Here is a 20,455-nt window from a genome sequence, read left to right as displayed (position 1 = left end):
TTACTGATTGCAGAAACCCCATCTGGTTTGACAATAACCCTTTTGCTTTGAATACTTGTGACGACCGAAAAAAGTCTAACCAGGCCTTCTCAATGATGTTCACATTCTATGAAGGAATGAAGAAAATATATAAAGGAGTAGCAGAACAGATGCATTTAGGGGAACCTTGACTGGAGTACAACTACCAACATGGACTAGCTCAGCCCCAAATTACCTATTTTTGTTCTGAAGAAGCGTCACTGGACCTGAAACTTTAACTGTGATTTCTCCCCACAGATGCTACCAGACCTGCTGAGGTATTCCAGCAATTTATATTTTGTTTCAGATTTCCAATATCTGCAGTTCTTTCAGTTTTGAATGACCTATTTCTGTGCAATGTACCCTGTTTAATCCTCTGTGAAATGATGCTAAGATCACACATCATAGCCAAATTAATGTGGATGCAATATGTGTAAGCTCAGAAGTTTTTTTTGTATTAAGTATTATTTGCAGCAAAGTGGCATTTTGACCAGCAGCATGCCTGCATTTATGCTCTGCAAAAACCTCCTCTCAGGGTATTCCATCTAACCCCATGACATCTTTCTGTGCCTCGTTCCACCGAGCATTTGTCTAGCTACCCATAGATGAAACTCTGCTGGCGGACTCAACCACCTCACCTGCTGGCGTCCCACATTTTGAAACCCTCCCATTTCTCCTAAATTTTCCCTTGAATTTAAGAGAAGCTATCTTATTTTCAAGCACCTGATTATGGCCTCACTGTGCTGTGGTGACCTTTCTTTTTCCCCTACTCCAATAAACTCAATTGTAATCTTAAAAGAGCTTTCCTCTGAGTCTTTTGTAGAGGGGGAAAGAAAAGGTCTCGACCCCATATCATAGCTGATCATTGCATTGAATTATTAGGAGAAATGTTATTTGACCCAACTACACCCTCCACAATCCCTCATCATCTTAACGCTTATCTATTTGACCTCATGTGAGTACCAATTTTTCATGTTATTTTGTGTAGGTTTCGATTTGCAATCTGGATGGGGAGTGGGCCTCTTGAAAATAAAATGTTTCCTTCGTGGTGGATGGGATGCTATTTATTTGCAGTGGCTGAAATGATGACTGACATTGCTACAGGTTAAAAATGGCAACATAGTTGGATCGTGTTGCCAGTGCTGACGTCCAAGCCAGTAACTTGTTGCGTCGTGTCCTGGTAACAAAGTATCGGCGCAGTCCAGAAGAGCAGGCAGTCAGTGAGTGAGCGAGCGCGCAAGCAGTTGCTGGTTGAAGTTGCAGTGTGTCTAACCTCCCACAAGATGGGTGGAAGTAGCTGCTGCTGAAGGGGACAGCGCTCAATTATTTTAAAAACCCTCAACTGTTCAGAAAACCGGAATATATCTTTCAAAACAAAAGCTCCCGGCTGGGAAAAGAATGACGGTAGCGAATAGCGGTGACAGCGAGAAGAGAAGCTTGGTCAATGCCGAGATGGAGAGAGATCAGGAGATGTTTCCGGACGCTGCAGACGGTTGCTGTTCCGGTACCAACGGGGAGCTGCAGCCTGAGACGCCGATGGAGGCCGAGCCGCCGGCCGGGGAAGCTCCGAGCGGCTCCGGGCAGCAAGTCCAACTACGCTCCCAGCTGGACGACCTGCCGACCTCCACCATCGCTTGCAAAGTGGACGAGCGGGTGTTCGTGGACGCGTTGTACCGGGTAAGCGCGCTCGCTTTCGGCCTGTGAGCCAGAACACTAGGCCCTTGTGTGTGTACGAGAGAGGAGCAAGCATCACTGAGTCAGGCCAGGGCCTGCCAAACAAACCTGCCTCCTACTTGCACTTGGCCCAAAATATAATTAATCTGATTTTTAAAACACCCTCACACTTAGGTTTAACAACGTCATGGAGTTATGTAATCTTGCAGCAAAAAAATAGCCTCACGCTGGTGACTTAGAGACTACAGTGTGCAATTCATAGAGTGTAAAAGACTGTAAAGTGTGTCGATCATTCCACTATCCTACTCAATTTTTGTTTTGAAGATTGCAAAATGCCAGGTCTGCCATGGATAATGCTGCAAATCTTCCATTGTTTTTGGATTGCGAAAATGAAAGTAGTTCTGTGATGCTTTAACTATTATTCAGGTCTCCTGGTATCTAACCACATTGATACTTTGCTGAGGCTAGTGATAATTCTGAACTGATATGGGAAGAGAATAACAACACATTTGATGCAGTGGGCTGAACAAGAGACTTTTTTCCTCTGTCTCTTGATACAATTGATACTGGTCACAATTTGGTATAAAGACATTCTCGTATTCCTTTATTGTAGAAGCCCTAAAAATGTGAAAATCTGTTTTGACTCTTACGTATCAGTTATATTAATTATCAGTTGTGGGATCTGAAAAGTTCATGGCTGTGTATTGAACTAATGTTAGCTAGTAGTTTAAAGTGCAATAAGTTTGTTTGCATAAAGGCCTCAAGATAACCTTCAGGCACCGTAAACATAAAGTAAATTAAGATTTCATTGGCGTTGTTGGGTTTTTTTTCCTATGTTCAATTTTTGTTTTATATCATGCTGGTTGAAGACTCATACGGATGGTACTTTTTTTTTTCTGAAATGAATATATTGCTGGAAAAAATTTAAACTTAGTTAGCATATATTTTTCCCAATCTGTAAGAAGCTTAGTTCTCATTACTTGTGTCACCACTGACTTAAAAGCTTTCATATTCTCCCCAAACCAAACTTAGTACGATTGTGCTCCTGGATAACCGGTTACACCTCAACTTTAAATTAATCGACAATGATTATTGAATACATTCTCATAAAGTGTGCTCTTTTTGGAAAATCCCTACTATTTACTTAACTGTGTGCAAACATTTTAACCACAGAAATTCTGTTACCACTCTTAACTTTCTATGGACGTTTGTTTTTAACAGTTGTGATTTAGTGTTTTATTTTAATTAATTGAATGCTGCTATACAGCAACTACCAGTTTCAGGCTGTTATCATTCTAGTAGCTTCAGAGTTGGCAGACATGCATTATACTATTGATTTCACTTAAGTCCTGTCGAGCAAAGTCAAAGCCTTAAGAAAAAGTATAAGCAGACATCACAAAACTCAGCTTTCAAAAATCTAAGTGCCAGTTAAATTTTAATAATGGTGAAAAGCTGATGGGACATTGGGCAGTCTGCCATCCTCAGAAATGGTTATTGATTCATTTAAAGTTTACTTTATGCTGATCATACCACAGCCAATGCAGTTATCTGCTTCGACCCAATGGTGGCCATCTACATGTGGAAATAAGAAATGCCTGTCAGCTCAGCTGCTCTGTCTTTGCCTGGCTCACATTTTTTTCATCCATGTACAATTACATTGCTGGAAACCTGAAATATATTTGTCCCGTGGAGTATGTTGTGTTAGCTTGATGATATCTTGGTCAAGTTGTTCTGTGCTGTACTTATTAGCATTCTGTGCACATGTATAAGGTCTGGAGATCACTTCAAGTGCTGTTGGAGATCCATAAGTAAAAGACATACATTTGTAACAACTTAAAATCTGTGGGACTTTACTTTTTGGAATAAAATGATGATGATTGTTCCACTTGAACAAAGGTGAAGTCTTACATCATTTTGGGATGTAAACAGCAGTCAACATGGATTCCGGAGAGAATGATTTAGTCCAATTATATTTCCTTGACTTTTCTTTTGCCAACTGGATTGTAGAAAGCACTATGACCTTGTGTGCCTGAACTCCAAAAATAAATACAATGTTACATACACATCAAAGTGGTGGCAGTTCTGAGTAAAAGCATGGAACTGGATATGATACAGACAGATTATGAAATAGCACATTGTGGGCAGAATCTAATGAAGGTGTTGGGATTGGGTTGCAGACCCCCTTGTCTTTTTATCTTAGAGAAGGCCCATCATCATTCAGTTCTATACGTAAGATGTTGTTAAACCTGAAAGAGTTCAGAAAAGATTTACAAAAATGTTGCAGGGTTGGTGGGTTTGAGCGATAGAGAGAGGCTGAATAGGTTGGACCTATCTTCCCTGGAAGCTGAGGGGCGATCATATAGTAGTTTATAAAAATACAAGAGGTATGAATAGGGTGAATAGCCAAGGTCTTTTCCTCAGGGTAGGGGAAGCCAAAACTACAGGGCATAAGTTTTAAGGTCAGAGAGGAAATATATAAAAGGGATCTATGGGGGAACTTTTCTGCAGAGGGTGGTCCGTGTATGGAATGTACTTTCAGAAGAAGTGGTGGAGCCATTAAAAGGCATCTGGATGGACATATGAATAAGAAGGGTTTAGAGGGTTTTGGGCCCAATGCTGGAAAATGGGACTAGAGTAATTTGGATTATCTGGTCAGCATGGACGAGTCGGACCGCAAGTCTATTTCTCTTCTGTACAACTCTATGACTGTGTGTCTTATGCCATATGAGGCTGTGCTTGGCATGTGCTCCTGACTAATTCATTGCCAAGTTCAGATGAGTTGCTGCCAATGCTAGTGGGTAGGTGAGAGATAATGGGAACTGCAGATGCTGGAGAATTCCAAGATAACAAAATGTGAGGCTGGATGAACACAGCAGGCCAAGCAGCATCTCAGGAGCACAAAAGCTGACGTTTCGGGCCTAGACCCTTCATCAGAGCTCTGCTGAAGGGTCTAGGCCCGAAACGTCAGCTTTTGTGCTCCTGAGATGTTGCTTGGCCTGCTGTGTTCATCCAGCCTCGCATTTTGTTATCTCGTGGGTAGGTGGGTGGGTTTGGGTTAGTGGCTGCTGTTGGTACTACACCCTTCCAAGGCCTTGAATCATGTGAATTATGTAAGGGATTCCATTGGGTGATGGTTTGCAGAAAAGGCAGAAAAGTGGTTTTCGGCAGGCTTCACACCATTCCCTCCCCCTCTACTTTGTCAGCTTCCTAATCAGTCACTGCACGTCATAACAAGGAATCCCCTGTGGGAGATTGCAACAAAAACTGCATTCAAAGGCAGTATGTACTGGACCTAATTGGTGTGGGGCTGGGAAAGTGGTACATTCCTCATTCACCATTTTCTTACCTGATCAAATGACTCCATGCCACCAGGCTAGCCACAGGGCAGAATACCACCTGACATACTCAATGTTTCATGGTTAAAATGTTGGAAACTTTGCCAATTTGTTATTCATGGCATGGTTTCCACTATTCAGTTTGCAGATTAAATCAAGGGGGTGGTTGAATCTAAGGACACAGCTTGGAAATTGTAAATTGGGTTGGGCAGAATACATATGTGGCTAGACACAGTTACCAGAGTTTGATTCCAGCCTCAGTGTGACTGCACGGGTCTGTGTGGGTTCCCTCTGATGCTGCCAGTCTCCTCCCAGAGTCCAAAGATGTGCAGGTTAGATGGATTGGCCATGCTAAATTGCCTATAGTCTCCAGGGAGGTGTAGGTTAAGGAGATTGGCCATGATTTTAAAAAAAGCCACAGGAATTGGCTGGTGTTGTAGATCTGGGTAGGATGCTCTTTGGAGAGTCAGTGCAGAGTCAATCTGCCAAATGACTTCTTTCTGCACTGTGTAGGGTTGCTATGATTCTATGTTTCTAAGTGAAATTTGACATGACATACTGGACCTAAGAAAGTGAATATAGGAACAGTAAGTCATTCAGCCTTGTGCCACAGTGGCTGATCTGAGGTTCGAGTCTTGCTCCATGTCCCTAATACGTGCAGGACAAAAATCATATCAATCTCGCAATCACTCATTTTAATTGCCCAAACTTTACTGCTATTTGGAGGAGAGATTTCCATATTTCTGTCCTTTTTTGAGTATGTGCTTCTGGATTTCATAGTTAAGTCCAGCTTTTTGCACATTGTTGATTCTTTGGAGTTTGTCAGTATCCTCTCCATTAAATTTATAATTTCAAGCAGCTTTGCTCAATTGCCCCTCAATCTTAAGTCAAGGGACTACTTAAGAACATTATGCAATAAAAACTAAAAGTGCTGGAGAAATTTAGCTAGTTTGGTAGCCTCTCTGGAGAGAGAAACAGTTAATGAAAGATTCAAGTCCAATATGATGATGCTTCATTTTCAAAGAAGAGTCGTATTGGACTTGAAACATTAACTTAGTTTTTCTCTCACCATGCTGCCAGGCCTGTTTAAGTTTCTCTAGCCCTTCATTTTTTATTTCAGATTTCTGGTATCAGCTGTACTGGTTGTTTAGTAGAACATTATGCACCCTGTGCTTATAATTTAGCCAATTTAACCATGAAGTCACCTGGTAAATCTACACTGTATCTTCTCCAAGGAACTTACTATTAATTCAGTGCCCAAAACTGAATGTCGTTATCCAGATGGGGTTCCATACAATTAAAACATCAGTTCTTCATTTTATAATCAAATATCTGATGTAACCAGAATTTGCATTGAATATTTTTGATCATCTTTTAGACAAAAGTACTTTTGTGAGTGGTGCTGAAACAACTCAGAATGCCATTAAAAAATATGTAGGGGGTTTTATTGGATGCAGTATCAATAAGTTCAATCATTGTGAAACAACAATCATCAGAACACGTAAGCTTTTCATTTGAAATGAAAAACAACTGAACTAGTTCCCAAGTTGAGTTCTGTGCAGACAAAAAAACTTGATAGTTACTACTTGAAAGGAAATTTGGCGGCAAACATAAGAGGCACTGAAAATAAATAGGAACAATAGTAGGCCATTTGGCTCTTTTGAGCCTGCTCCACCATTCAGTATGATCGTGGCTAATCAGTCAACTCAGTACCCTGACCTTACATTCTCCCCATACCCTTTGATCCATTCAGCCCTATGTGAAAACATTCAATGTTTTGGCCTCAGCTACTTTTTGTGGTAGTGAATTCCACAGGCTACTCTCTCTCTGGGTGAAGAAATTCTCCTCCTGTCAGTACTAAATGGCCTACCCTATATGCTTAGATTGTGACCCCTGGTTCTGGACTCCCTGGTCATCAGGAACATCTTTCTTGCATTTACTGTGTCTAACCCTGTTAGAATTTTATATCTCAATCTTCTAAATTCCAGTGAATATAGTGCCTGAGGCAACAACAGGTATTGCTGGCAAAACTCAGAAGGTCTAGCAGCATCTGTGGGAAGAAGGAGAGTTAATATTGAGTCCAGTGACTCTTCAACATAACCCCTGTTTGTCAGTAGTCTTTGTTTTGTCTGTCAACTATTTCTCCAACAATGTCAGTACACTACCCCAATCCCATGTGCTTTAATTTTATTTGCACTGTATTTACACAACATTGAAAATTCATGGCTTTGAAGAAGGCCATCCACTGTATTGTTTTCCAGCTGAAAAAAAGCAATAAATTTTAATTCCTTTTTCCAATTTTTATTCCACACCCCTCCCATATCAGAGCATCTTATATCCAAATATATTTTTCATACAAAGAGAGTATCTGTCTTTACGAAACTCTTGGTTAGTAAGGTCTTTGTTGTCACTTCTGTCTAAACTTTTAAGTTTATTCCTTCTGATTATTGGCCTCTCCGATAAGATCTTCCCTGTTCACTCCATCTTCAGTTTTATACATTTCAATTACATCTCTGTCAAAGGTAAAATTACCTGGCAACATCTTCATCAATCCTCTCTGCAGTCCTTTGTCACATGATCACTTTCGTTCTGTAAGGCTGAACCAGAATTAGTCTGACACACAGTTTTGGAAAAACACTCCTTGTGGTTTTTATTCCTTCACGGCATTGACTGTCCCAGAGGGTACTTAAGTCTCAACCTGGAGTCACATGTAGTCCAGACCAGGTAAGGATGGCAGTTTCCTTCCCTAAAAGAAATTAGTGAACCACATCAGTTTTTTTTTCCAGGAAGTTGACTGTGGATTAATGGTCCTATCAGACTTTTTAATTGCAGATTTTTATTGAATTCAAATTCCACCATTTGACACGGTGGGATTGGAACCTGGATCCTAGATTATGACCTGGATTGCTGGATTCCAGCAATAATACCAATAGACCATTGCCTTCTTTTGTTCTTGCATTCTGTGCCTTGGTAAGTACATTCCATGTGCCTCTCAACTACACTGAATTGTCAGTGTTAAGCAAACATAATCTCACATCAGGATTGATAAACTAAGTATGGATTCTCAGTATTAGAAGATATGTTGCAGGGTTGCTGATTAAGCAGAACTACCACAGAGTTTTAGTAACTGTTACTGCAGGAAATCGCACTATGGGCTAACTGTCCAAAGGCAGTTGTTCACATATTCTACATCCTAGATACTTCCTCCTTGGGATAGTCACTTTAAAACATTTTCCTTCGTTCACACGATGTGGACATTACTGGCCAAGCCAGCATTTGTTGCTCATCCCTAATTGCCCAGAGAGCAGGTTAGAGTCCACCAGATTGCTGTTATTCTGGATTAAATGACATCACTTATCAGCTATCCTGCTGTTTTCAGAGATCTCTGATCATGCTCTTCAAGATCCCTCTATTCCGCAACACTTCTGAATAACCTAATATTGTGTATTCCCTTGTCCTTCCCAAATACATCACCTCACGTGTCTTCATGCTGCGTTCTACTTGCCACTTTCCCCCCCCTTGTCCAGTGATATCTTTTTGCAGTGTTACAGTTTACTTCCTGGTGTCTGTCACCCAACCAATTTTTTTTTGTATTGTCTGTAAACATCATCCTTGACCCCCTAACATTTTAAGTTTAAATTATTGATCTAAATCATTGCACTGTACAAAGTGAAGGATCTTGTTCAGAGCTCTGTGAAGCCCCACTGGAAACAGCCTTAAAGTCGTACATGCATTCATCGACTATTACCCTTTGGCTCCTGTCCCTGAACCAATTTTGGAACAGAAATGTCATTTGCACTTACATCTATGAGCTTTTACTTTACTGACCAGATTGCTTAGGAACTTGTCAAAAACCTCACAACAATCCATAAAGCCCACTTCAAAAGCATTTTGTTCATCGGTCCTCATCCTAAATTGATTGGGGGGGAAAAAATTCAAGTTAACACAGTTACCTCTAGATACATTCATGCTGACCGTCCTTGATTAATCCATACCTTTGTCAATGGTGATTTATGTTGTTCTTTGGAATTTTTTCAAATAATTTGTTCACCATCCAGCTTAAGAATAACTTTTATTTTTAAAGAATGGTACAGTGCTAGCGTTAATCCTCCAACATTGCATTTATGACAAGGATGGATTAGAAAATCATGGTCAAAGTCTGTTTTTCTTCTCTTGCTTATCCTAGCAGCCTGAAATACGTTTCAACAAGGCCTGGTGGTTTATCCACTTTCCAGTTTATTGAATCTTGTAATGCTTTCTCTCTCATGATGTCATACAGTCCAGTATTTCACCCTCCGCCACTTTGTCGGCAGTGTCTCTATCATGCCCCGCTGTTTTGAGAAAGCAAACAGCAAGTGTTCATTTAGGACTATACCCACATCCTCCGCCTCCACACCTAAATTACTGTTTGGTCTCTAATTGGCCCTGCTCTTGTCCTGGTTAGTCTGGATGTTTGTGTTTATAAAAAGCTTTGGGTTTTCCTTGATTTAATTTTGCCGTACTTTGTCAATGACCTCATCCTATTTTTCTGATTCTCGTTTTTTTTGTTATTTCACCTGTGTATTTTAAATTCTGCACCATGATTTCTGCTCTACTGACCTCTTTGTATCTGATGTTAAACTTGCCTTTTTTTTGTCTTATCATACTCTGGATTTTCTCTGGCATCGTTCCGTTGATGTATATGCCACTAATTAACAATCTGCTGATTTGTCTATTTTCTAGTCTGTTTTTCTGACTTGCTAAATAATCTAATAGATACCTGCCTTCTTTGTGGAAACATTTTACTGAACCCACTATCTCCTACTATATGCCTTCCACCTTTACATAGTTTGTTTTATTGTTGAGCTCTGTGAAACCACATTTCCAATTGCTATTTTCCTAGTTTAAGTATTTCATTCTTAACCTGTATTTGTCCTTTTCTATAACTGCGTTAAATCTAATGGAATTATGATTAATAACAACAAAATATTCCCTTACTGCACTTTAAACTTTCCTTGCTTTATTCTCCAAACTAAATTTAAAAACTGCAACTTTTGACATTTTTTCACATGACAATGAATGTTTTCTTGATTGCATTTTAAGAATGCTGAACCCCTTATTACTTTAGCTAGGATGAAATGAATGTAAATATTAAAGCCGTTGAACTCCCTGACTATTTCTGCCCGTTTTCAGTGCCTCAGTAATTTGCTCACATCTTGGTTCTTCTAGCTCCTTCGCGCACACACGCGCACACACGCGCACACACGCGCACACACGCGCACACACGCGCACACACGCGCACACACGCGCACACACCCAACAGCATGATTGTCCCTGATAATAAAATGTGAGGCTGGATGAACACAGCAAGCCAAGCAGCATCTCAGGAGCGCAAAAGCTGACGCTTCGGGCCTAGACCCTTCATCAGAGAGGGGGATGGGGAGACGGAACTGGAATAAATAGGGAGAGAGGGGGAGGCGGACCGAAGATGGAGAGAAAAGAAGGTAGGTGGGGAGGTAGGGAGGGGATAGGTCAATCCAGGGAAGATGGACAGGTCAAGGAGGTGGGATGAGGTTAGTAAGTAGATGGGGGTGTGGCTTGGGATGGGAGGAAGGGATGGGTGAGAGGAAGAACCGGTTAGGGAGGCAGAGACAGGTTAGACTGGTTTTGGGATGCAGTGGGTGGGGGGGGGAAGAGCTGGGCTGGTTGTGTGGTGCAGTGCGGGGAGGGGACGAACTGGGCTGGTTTAGGGATGCAGTTGGGGAAGGGGAGATTTTGAAACTGGTGAAGTCCACATTGATACCATTAGGCTGCAGGGTTCCCAGGCGGAATATAGTTGCTGTTCCTGCAACCTTCGGGTGGCATCATTGTGGCACAGCAGGAGGCCCATGATGGACATGTCATCTAGAGAATGGGAGGGGGAGTGGAAATGGTTTGCAACTGGGAGATGCAGTTGTTTGTTGCAAACTGAGTGGAGGTGTTCTGCAAAGCGGTCTCCAAGCCTCCGCTTGGTTTCCCCAATGTAGAGAAAGCCACACCGGGTACAGTGGATGCAGTATACCACATTGGCAGATGTGCAGGATGCAGTATACCACATTGGCAGACCTGCACATCTGCCAATGTGGTATACTGCATCCAGTGTACCCGGTGTGGCTACCTCTACATTGGGGAAACCAAGCGGAGGCTTGGGGACCGCTTTGCAGAGCACCTCCGCTCAGTTCACAACAAACAACTGCACGCCCCAGTCGCAAACCATTTCCACTCCTCCCTCCCATTCTCTAGTTGACATGTCCATCATGGGCCTCCTGCAGTGCCACAATGATGCCACCCGAAGGTTGCAGGAACAGCAACTCATATTCCGCCTGGGAACCCTGCAGCCCAATGGTATCAATGTGGACTTCACCAGCTTCAAAATCTCCCCTTCCCCAACTGCATCCCTAAACCAGCCCAGTTCGTCCCCTCCCCCCACTGCACCACACAACCAGCCCAGCTCTTCCTCCCCACCCACTGCATCCCAAAACCAGTCCAACCTGTCTCTGCCTCCCTAACCGGTTCTTCCTCTCACCCATCCCTTCCCCCCACCCCAAGCCGCACCCCCAGCTACCTACTACCTCATCCCACCTCCTTGACCTGTCCATCTTCCCTAGACTGACCTATCCCCTCCCTACCTCCCCACCTATACTCTCTGCACCCATCTTCTTTACTCTCCATCTTCGGTCCGCCTCCCCCTCTCTCCCTATTTATTCCAGTTCCCTCTCCTCATCCCCCTCTCTGATGAAGGGTCTAGGCCCGAAACGTCAGCTTTTGTGCTCCTGAGATGCTGCTTGGCCTGCTGTGTTCATCCAGCCTCACATTTTATTATCTCGGATTCTCCAGCATCTGCAGTTCCCATTATCCCTGACACATGATTGTCCCTTTTTGTTTTGGTTGATTGCATATGCTGAAAGGATAACCAAATGAGGTCATGTCTGCTGTCCTCAATAGTTATTTAGCCATAATTATTTAACCAATATCACAACCTCAGCCCTCTCCTGCCTCCTTCTCTGTCCATTCTGCAAACCTTGTAACCAGTAATGTTGAGTTACAGTTCCTGCCCTTCTGTGTAATGTTTTAGTAATAGCTGTGATATACTTTCTGTGGACTTAGCCTGTCGGCCATATTCACTAGACTGTGTTTTTAGAATTAATTATTGTCGCATGTATTCACGTAGGTACAGTGAAAAGTTTACAAAGTTGCCATTTATGGTGTCATACTAAGTATAAGGGTACCTAGGTACTGATTCTTAGGAATAATTTTTTTTAAAAAGTTCAGCAGTACAGACCCTTGTGACACCTGAGGTACAAAAGGTATTCTGATACAAAATCTTAGAAATAAGTCAGTAGAATAAAGAAATTTTTAAAAAGTTCAAAATTACAGTCACTTCAAGCAGAGAAAACAAGGCAATCTCCTGCAATAAAGTATATATCACTAATCACCTAATGACTGTTTTAATGTGTATTTCCTGCTTTTATTTTTCATGCCTTTCAAACCAGCTGAATAATCTTCTACATTCTGTTTCCAGCTTTTCTTTTCTCCTTTCTGAATCTGTATGAATGGCTTGGCAGGGGAATAAGAACAATGTAGAAGCAAGGAATCCATGATGATACAAGTCCCTCCTGCCCTGTTGGAGTGCAACTCTTTAATCTTGTATATATCGGATGTTCACTAGAACCACTGACATTACTATAGGAACCTGAAGTCCTCCTTTGTGCACCAGCTGTACGTTCGACTGCGTTATCATCCTATTTCTGTCTTCACCAGAATGTGACATAGGGAGCTTTATAGTGATGGCTACCCACCTTTTGTCCTACTTATTCAATTCCCTGTAATTTGCCTGCAGGATCTCATCTGACAAAGTAAAGTGAGTGGCAGTGAAATGGACCTCAGCCTCTGGCTGCTCACCCACCAACCCTGATGCAGTGCCATCCCTGACCCTGGGAGGCATCCTAAATCATTGCCTGTGGCTAATAAAATGTTTGTTTAGTTATAAAATCCCTATCTGTGTTACCATCCTGATGTTCCTTCCTTCCTTAAGTTTAGATGTTCGGGGCTTGGTGCCCCAGTTATCTCTTGTCTTTTAGCAATTATTCAGAGCCTCATCTAGCAGGTGTGCACGGTGAAAGTTATCAGAATGTTTTCTGGCCTACCCACAGCCTACACGTATTTTGAGTGTGTTTAGCCATCTTTGTTAAAAGAAGCTGGGATTTGGCTGGGGCATTGATGTCTGCATTGGCATTGTAACAAAATAGGGAGTGTCATTACTGAACTGCAATGATTGCACATCAATAATGTAATCTATAATCTTGCTTTGTGTTTAAATCCTAAAAGCATTTAATGATATCTTGTTTTATAGGTGCAAACATAATTGCACCAGGAATGAAGAACTTCTGTTATATGGGCAGGTGAGAGGAGTTGGTATTGTTCCTTTTGGAAGAGAGCAGTGAGATTTAATAGAGGTGTTCAAAGGGTATTGATTAGCTAAAAGAAGAGAATCTGTTACTTCGATTTAAGATAATTAACAAAAGCACAAAAGAATAGCAGGTTTGTAGACACATTTACTGCATCTACAGTTTGGTTGGAGGATAAAGCATTGTAATATATAGAAGCAGAAATGCTGCAATATCCATAGGACCCCCCCCCTCCAAGATATTTTTGATTGACACTCTAGATCCCTCAGTCAAGGTGAAAGGAACATGACAAACAGTACGTTTTAAACACTGGTATATATTTTCTGGAGTAGGAGGAAGCCAGAAACCTTGCCACAGTTATGGCTTAGTTAATGACACTTTTGCCTGAGTCAGACAATTCCAAATTCATGTCTTGCTGCAGCCCTTGAGCGTACAGGTCAGAGCAGTTGCTCCAGTGTCGTACTAGGGAAGTGCTTGGTTGATGATGCAATCTCCCTGATGAGTGAATCATTCAAATACATAATCAGGTCAGAAAATTAAATGCTGCTTTGGCTTTCCTGCATCAAACTACCCAACTGTATCTCTTTACATCAATATTCTGGCATCATGTTTTGCTCTTTGAACCTTCTCTGGTGCCGTTGACTGTTCTGTTCAGTATCATTGTGTGTGAACACAATTTTGCTTGTTGAAATGCAGCAAATCCTAAATAATGGATCAGCTGTGGATTTTTACAAGAATGATGTAGAAACCTGATGTCATTAGTGAAAAGCGAAGCCAATTCATAATAAACCAAGTAGGTATGACAAAGGGGGTACATTTGGTATAAATTTCGTAGTACACTGTTTTGATAAATTATATCATAACACTAGTTTAACGTCTGTGGTAATTCTTGAACATTTTTAATCACACAATACAGTTTCCATTTTTTATTTCATTTCATGTGGGTATTGCTGGCTGGCCTGTAATTATTGCCCATTCTTAACTGGCCTTGAGGTGATAGTAAGCTGCGTCCTTGAACCACTGCTGTCCATTTGGTGGAGGCACGTTTTCCATTAGGGAGGGATTTCAAGATTGTGACCCAGTGACCGTGAAGGAAAGGCAATATATTTCCAAATCAGGATGGTGAGTGGCTTGGAGCAGAATTTGCAGGTAGTGGTTCCTGTGTATCTGCTACCCTTTGTCCTTCTCGATGGAAGTGGTCATGAGTTTGGAAGGTGGTGTCTGATGAACCTTGGTGAATTTCTGCAGTGGTCATGTAGATAGTACATACTGCTGCTACTGAATATTGGTAGTGGGTGGAGTGATTATTTGAAGATGTGCCATTCATGTGAGTTGCCTTACTCTTGAGTGTTGTTAGAGCTGCACTCATCCAGGCAAGTGGGAAATATTTCAATAAATTCCTGACTTATGCCTTCTGGATGGTAGACAGCATCTGGGGAGTCAGAAGGTGAGTTATTTGCTGTAGAATTCCTAACCTCTGACCTGCTTTTGTAGCCATGGTATTTATATAGCGAGTCCAGTTCTGTTTCTGGACAATGGTAATCCTCAGGGTATTGATAGTGGAGAATTTGGCAGTGGTAATGCCAAAGGGCTATGGGTAGATATTCCCTTTTTGGTGATTGTCATTACCTGGTATTCATGTGGTTACTTTCCATTTGTTAGTCCACGCCTGGATGTTGTTATTCGAATACAGATGGCTTAATTTAGATGAGGCCTCCAGCTGAAAGTTCTGCCCAATTGGGGTTGGTTAGCTTAGTATCAGAGATAATGGGAACTGCAGATGCTGGAGAATTCCAAGATAATAAAATGTGAGGCTGGATGATCTCTGATGAAGGGTCTAGGCCCGAAACGCCCGAAACGTCAGCTTTTGTGCTCCTGAGATGCTGCTTGGCCTGCTGTGTTCATCCAGCCTCACATTTTATTATCTTGGGGTTGGTTAGCTGTCTTGTCTGGAAAACTGCTTTGTGATGCAGAATAAAGCCAACAGCATGTGTTCAATTCCCACAGGCGCTGAGGCTACCATGAGGATCTTTCTTTCTCGACCACTCCCCTCACCTGAGGTTAAACCAGCACAATTTTTTTTGTTTCTACAGAGAGAGCAGCCCTATGGTCCAGCAGGATTTTGATGATTTACCTTTTATTGGAGATTTCTGAAATGCCACAGTACGACCAAATTTAAATTATGGTCCAGATTATGTTACTGAAACTTTTGAATTCTGAATATCATCCCAGAGTGGTTTACATGCAAGTGTCATTAAAAAAACAGGGTCAGATTGCACTTCTCATTTGGTGCACTAGTTTTAGGGAAGGGTGTAGTCAGGGTTATTTCCTGATGAGAGGAGATTGGACAGGGTCTGAGGCAGAGACAACAACTCTCCAACCCTACAATACTTTTCCAAGTCTGGATACAGTTTACTTCTAAACCTGTGGAAACATGGAAGATCAGTGGTTCTGTTGTGATTTCATGAACAGTGTAAAAAGCTGGGTTTCGAACTACACTCAAAACTAAGCCACTGCATCGAGACAGTTGGGGGACTGGTTCAGAATTGGAAATAGGTAAATCTTGTACTTCTGTCAAGAATTTCTTCCAGCCAGGAATGGGGAATGTATTGATGGACTTCAACTTCAAGAACAGAAGTCATCTCTGGAAGCTTTCAACGTGAGCAAATCCGAGGTCTTGCACTTTGGGGGATAAAAAGAACACAGGCATGGACTATTTTCTAAACAGTGAGAAAATTCATAAAGCCGAAGTACAAAGGGATCTGGGAGTGCTAGCCCAGGATTCTCTAAAGGTTAACTTGCAGGTTGAGTCTGTAATTAAGAAAGCGAATGTAATGTTGTCGTTTATCTCAAGAGGGTTGGAATATAAAAGCAGTGATGTGCTTCTGAGTCTTTATAAATCTCTAGTTAGGCCCCATTTAGAATACTGTGTCCAATTTTGGGCCCCACACCTCAGGAAGGACATACTGGCACTGGAGCGTGTCCAGCGGAGATTCTCACGGATGATCCCTGGAATGGTAGTCTTAATGTACGATGAATGGCTACGGATCCTGGGATTGTATTCATTAGAGTTTAGAAGGTTGAGGAGAGATCTAATGGAAACTTACAAGATAATGTATGGCTTAGAAAGGGTGGACACTGGGAAGTTGTTTCCGTTAGGCAGGGAGATGAGGGCCTGTGGGCGCAGCCTTAGAATTAGAGGGGGTAAATTTAAAACGGAAATAAGGAGACATTTCTTCAGCCAGAGAGTGGTGGCCCTGTGGAATTCATTGCCGTGGAGTGCAGTGGAGGCCGGGACGTTAAATGCTTTCAAGGCAGAGATTGATAAATTCTTGATCGCACAAGGAATCAAGGGCTATGGGGAGAGTGTGGGTAAGTGGAATTGAAATGCTCATCAGTCATGATTAAATGACAGAGTGGACTCAATGGGCGGAATAGCCTTCTTTTCATTCCTATTCTTGTGGTCTTATGGAAAGCTTTGTTTAGGGTCTTCACGTATCAACTTTGACTCATTGGTTCATTTTCCTCTCCATCATATCAGAAGGTGATAGGTACAGATTCTAGCCTAGAGAAATTAGTGCATAATTTAGTGTGGCACTTTGGTGAAGTACGACACAATTCTTTTAGAAATATTAAACCGGAGCCCTGTCCGACCTGTCTAGCAGACAAAAAAGACCCAGGGGCTCTCAAAGAAGAATCATTGTGTTCTCCTGATGTCCTGAGCAGCACTTATTCATTGAGCAACAAAGTTTATCTCCCCAATTCACCCTTTGTGTGTGTGTGTGTGTGTGTGTGTGTGTGTGTGTGTGGGCTTGCTGCATGCTGACTGGCTGATGCAGTTAGAGCAGTGACTACCTTTTCAAAAGTACTTCATTGGTTGCTTGTGAAACATTTTTTTGAGGCATCCTGAAGCCTTGAAACAAGATTCTGCCTGATCTTCCTGGGAAGTGTGGAATAGATCCCTTGATCACCTGCAGCTCTCGTGTCAGTGTCTCTAGGGAGTTGTAAGCAAATGGGTGAGCGATCCCAGTGTAGCCCATAACCACAGAATCATGGCTGCCTTTGTCACTCTGCCTGTAGTCCTGGAGCAGGTATTTGTGACAACATTCTAAACTTGCAGCAATTGTTGTTGTTTATTTAATATATCAAATGATATATTAAATATATTTTTGCTAATTCCTTTGCATGATGAATGGTATTTGCATTTTCAGATCCACATTTAGCCCATGGGCCTGAGTGCAGATGAAACAGATTAGAACATAGAACAATACAGCGCAGAACAGGCCCTTCGGCCCTCGCTGTTGCGCCGACCTTTGAACTAATCTAAGCCCATCCCCCTGCACTACCCCATCATCATCCATATGCTTATCCAAGGACTGTTTATTTGCCCCGAATGTGGCTGAGTTAACTACTTTGGCAGGCAGGGCATTCCATGCCCTTACCACTGTCTGAGTGAAGAACCTGCCTCTGACATCTGTCTTAAATCTATCACCGCTCAATTTGTAGCTATGCCCCCTTGTACAAGCCAATGTCATTGTCTTCAGAAAAAGACTTGCTCTGTCCACCCTATTTAATCCTCTGATCATCTTTGTATGTCTCTATTAAATCCCCTCTTGGTCGTCTTCTTTCCAATGAGAACAGACCCAAGCCCATCAGCCTTTCTTTATAAGGCCTTCGCTCCAGACCAGGCAACATCCTGATAAATCTCCTCTGCACCTTCTCCAGTGCTTCTACATCCTTGCTGTAATGGGGCGACCAGAACTGCATGCAGTATTCCAAATGAGGCCACACTAGCGTTTTGTAGGACATCACGGCTCCAGAACACAATCCCTCTACCAATAAAACCTAACACACCATAAGCCTTCTTAACAGTACTATCAACCTGGGTGGCAACTTTCAGGGATCTATGTACATGGACACCAAGATCCCTCTGCGCATCCACACTACCAAGAATCTTTCCGTTGACCCAGAATTCTGCCTTCCTATTATTCTTCCCAAAGTGAATCACCTCACATTTATCCGCATTGAACTCCATTAGCCATCTTTCAGCCCAATTCTGCAGTTTATCCAAGTCTCCCTTCAACCTGCAACATTCTTACACACTGTCCACCACTCCACCAAATTTAGTGTCATCTGCAAACCTACTAACCCATCCACCTATGCCTGCGTCCAAGTCATTTATAAAAATGACAAACAGCAATGGCCCCAAAACACATCCTTGAGGCACACCACTAGTAACCAGACTCCAGGCTGAACATTTTCCATCAACCACCACTCGTCACCTTCTTACCGAAAGCCAGTTTCTAATCCAAAATGCTAAATCTCCCTCAATCCCGTGCCTCCGTATTTTGTCCAATAGCCTACCATGTGTAACCTTATCAAAGGCTTTACTGAAGTCCATGTACACCACGTCAACTGCCCGACCTTCATCCACATGCTTAGTCACCTTCTCAAAAAACTCAATGAGGTTTGTGAGACACGACCTGCCCATGACGAATCCACATTAACTATCTCCAATCAAATTGTTGCTTGCAGATGATTATAAATCCTAGCTCTTTATAATCCTTCCCAAAACTTTTCCTACAACAGACATAAGGCTCAGAGGTCTATAATTACCTGGGTCATCTCTACTGCCCTTCTTGAACAAGCGCACAACATTTGCAATCCTCCAGTGCTCTGGTACTATACCTGTAGACAATGAGGACTCAAAGATCAAGGCCAAAGGCTGTACCACCTCCTCCCTAGCTTCCCAGAGAATCCTCGGAAAAATGCCATCCAGCCCAGGGGATTTATCTACCTCACACCTTCTAGCATTGATAACGCCTCCTCCTTACTAATCTCAATCCTTTCATTTCTAGAAGCCCGTAACTCAATCTTCTCCTCTGAAATATTCTCCGTTTCCTGAGTGAAAAGAGATGAGAAATATTCATTTAGGACCTCTCCAATCTCCACAGAGTCCACACACAACTTCCCATTTCTGCCTTTGACTGACCCTATTCCTACCCTAGTCATCCTCTTCTTCCTCACATACTTTTTTAGAAAGCTTTAGGGTTCTCCTTTATTCTACCTGCTAATGTCTGCTCATGTCCCCTCCTTGCTCTTCTTAACTCTTTCAATCCTTCCTACCTAATCTGTAACTCTCCATCGTCTCATCTGAAGCATCTTGTCTCATCGTCACATAAGCCTCCCTCTTCCACTTAACAAGAGATACAATTTCTTTAGTAAATCACGGTTCCCTTACCTTATCACTTCCTGCCTGACAGGGACATACGTATCAAGAACATGCGATATTTGTTCCTTAAACCTCCTTATGCCTCCTAAGTCTTGTCTAATCGCATTATAATTTCCCTTCCCCCATCTATAGTGCTTGCCCTTTGGCATGTTCCTGTCCCTTTCCATTGCTAAACTAAACATAACCGAATTATGGTCACTCTCTCCAAAGTGCTCACCTACCACTAAATTAAACACCTGACCTGGTTCATAACCAAGTACCAGATCCGGTGTGGCCTCCCCTCTTGTCGGCCCTTTGACATACTGTGTCCGGAAACCCTCCTGCATACATTGGACAAAAACTGATCCATCCGACGTACTAGAGTTATAGCATTTCCAGTCAATGTTAGGGAAGTTAAAGTCTCCCATAACGACCACCCTGTTCCTTTCACTCCTGTGCAGAATCATTTTGCCAATCTTCTCCTCCACATCCCTGGAACTTTGTGGAGGCCTATAAATAAAACTCCCAGCACAATGACCTCTCCTCTCCTGTTTCTGACCTCAGGCCATACCACCTCAGTAGACAAGTCCTCATCAAAAGTTCTTTCAGCCACCGTTACACTGTCCTTGACTAACAAAGCCACACCTCCCTCTTTTACCACCTTCCCTGATCTTAATGAAAGATCTAAACCCTGGAACCTGCAACATCCATTCCAGACCCTGCTCTAACCATGTCTCTGAAATGGCCACAACATCGAAGTCCCAGGTACCTATCTATGCTGCAAGCTCACC

At 42.4% G+C, this 20,455-nt stretch overlaps 1 protein-coding gene across 1 annotated transcript in view; it reads left to right on the top strand.

Annotated features, from left to right (window-relative positions):
- The first annotated feature begins 1,211 nt into the window (after window positions 1–1,211).
- Window positions 1,212–20,455, top strand: part of LOC125457304 (calcipressin-1-like) — an 82,895-nt gene continuing 63,651 nt past the window's right edge. The window contains exon 1 of the mRNA XM_048541346.2: window positions 1,212–1,695. Coding sequence (XP_048397303.1) covers window positions 1,417–1,695 — 279 coding nt within the window. The 5' untranslated portion in view covers window positions 1,212–1,416. The remainder of the gene's footprint in view (window positions 1,696–20,455) is intronic.

This window comes from Stegostoma tigrinum, chromosome 12, assembly GCF_030684315.1.
Source record: "Stegostoma tigrinum isolate sSteTig4 chromosome 12, sSteTig4.hap1, whole genome shotgun sequence".
Lineage (NCBI taxonomy): Eukaryota > Metazoa > Chordata > Chondrichthyes > Orectolobiformes > Stegostomatidae > Stegostoma > Stegostoma tigrinum.
Note: the sequence above shows the minus strand (reverse complement) of the source record. Positions and strands in the feature narration are given on the sequence as shown.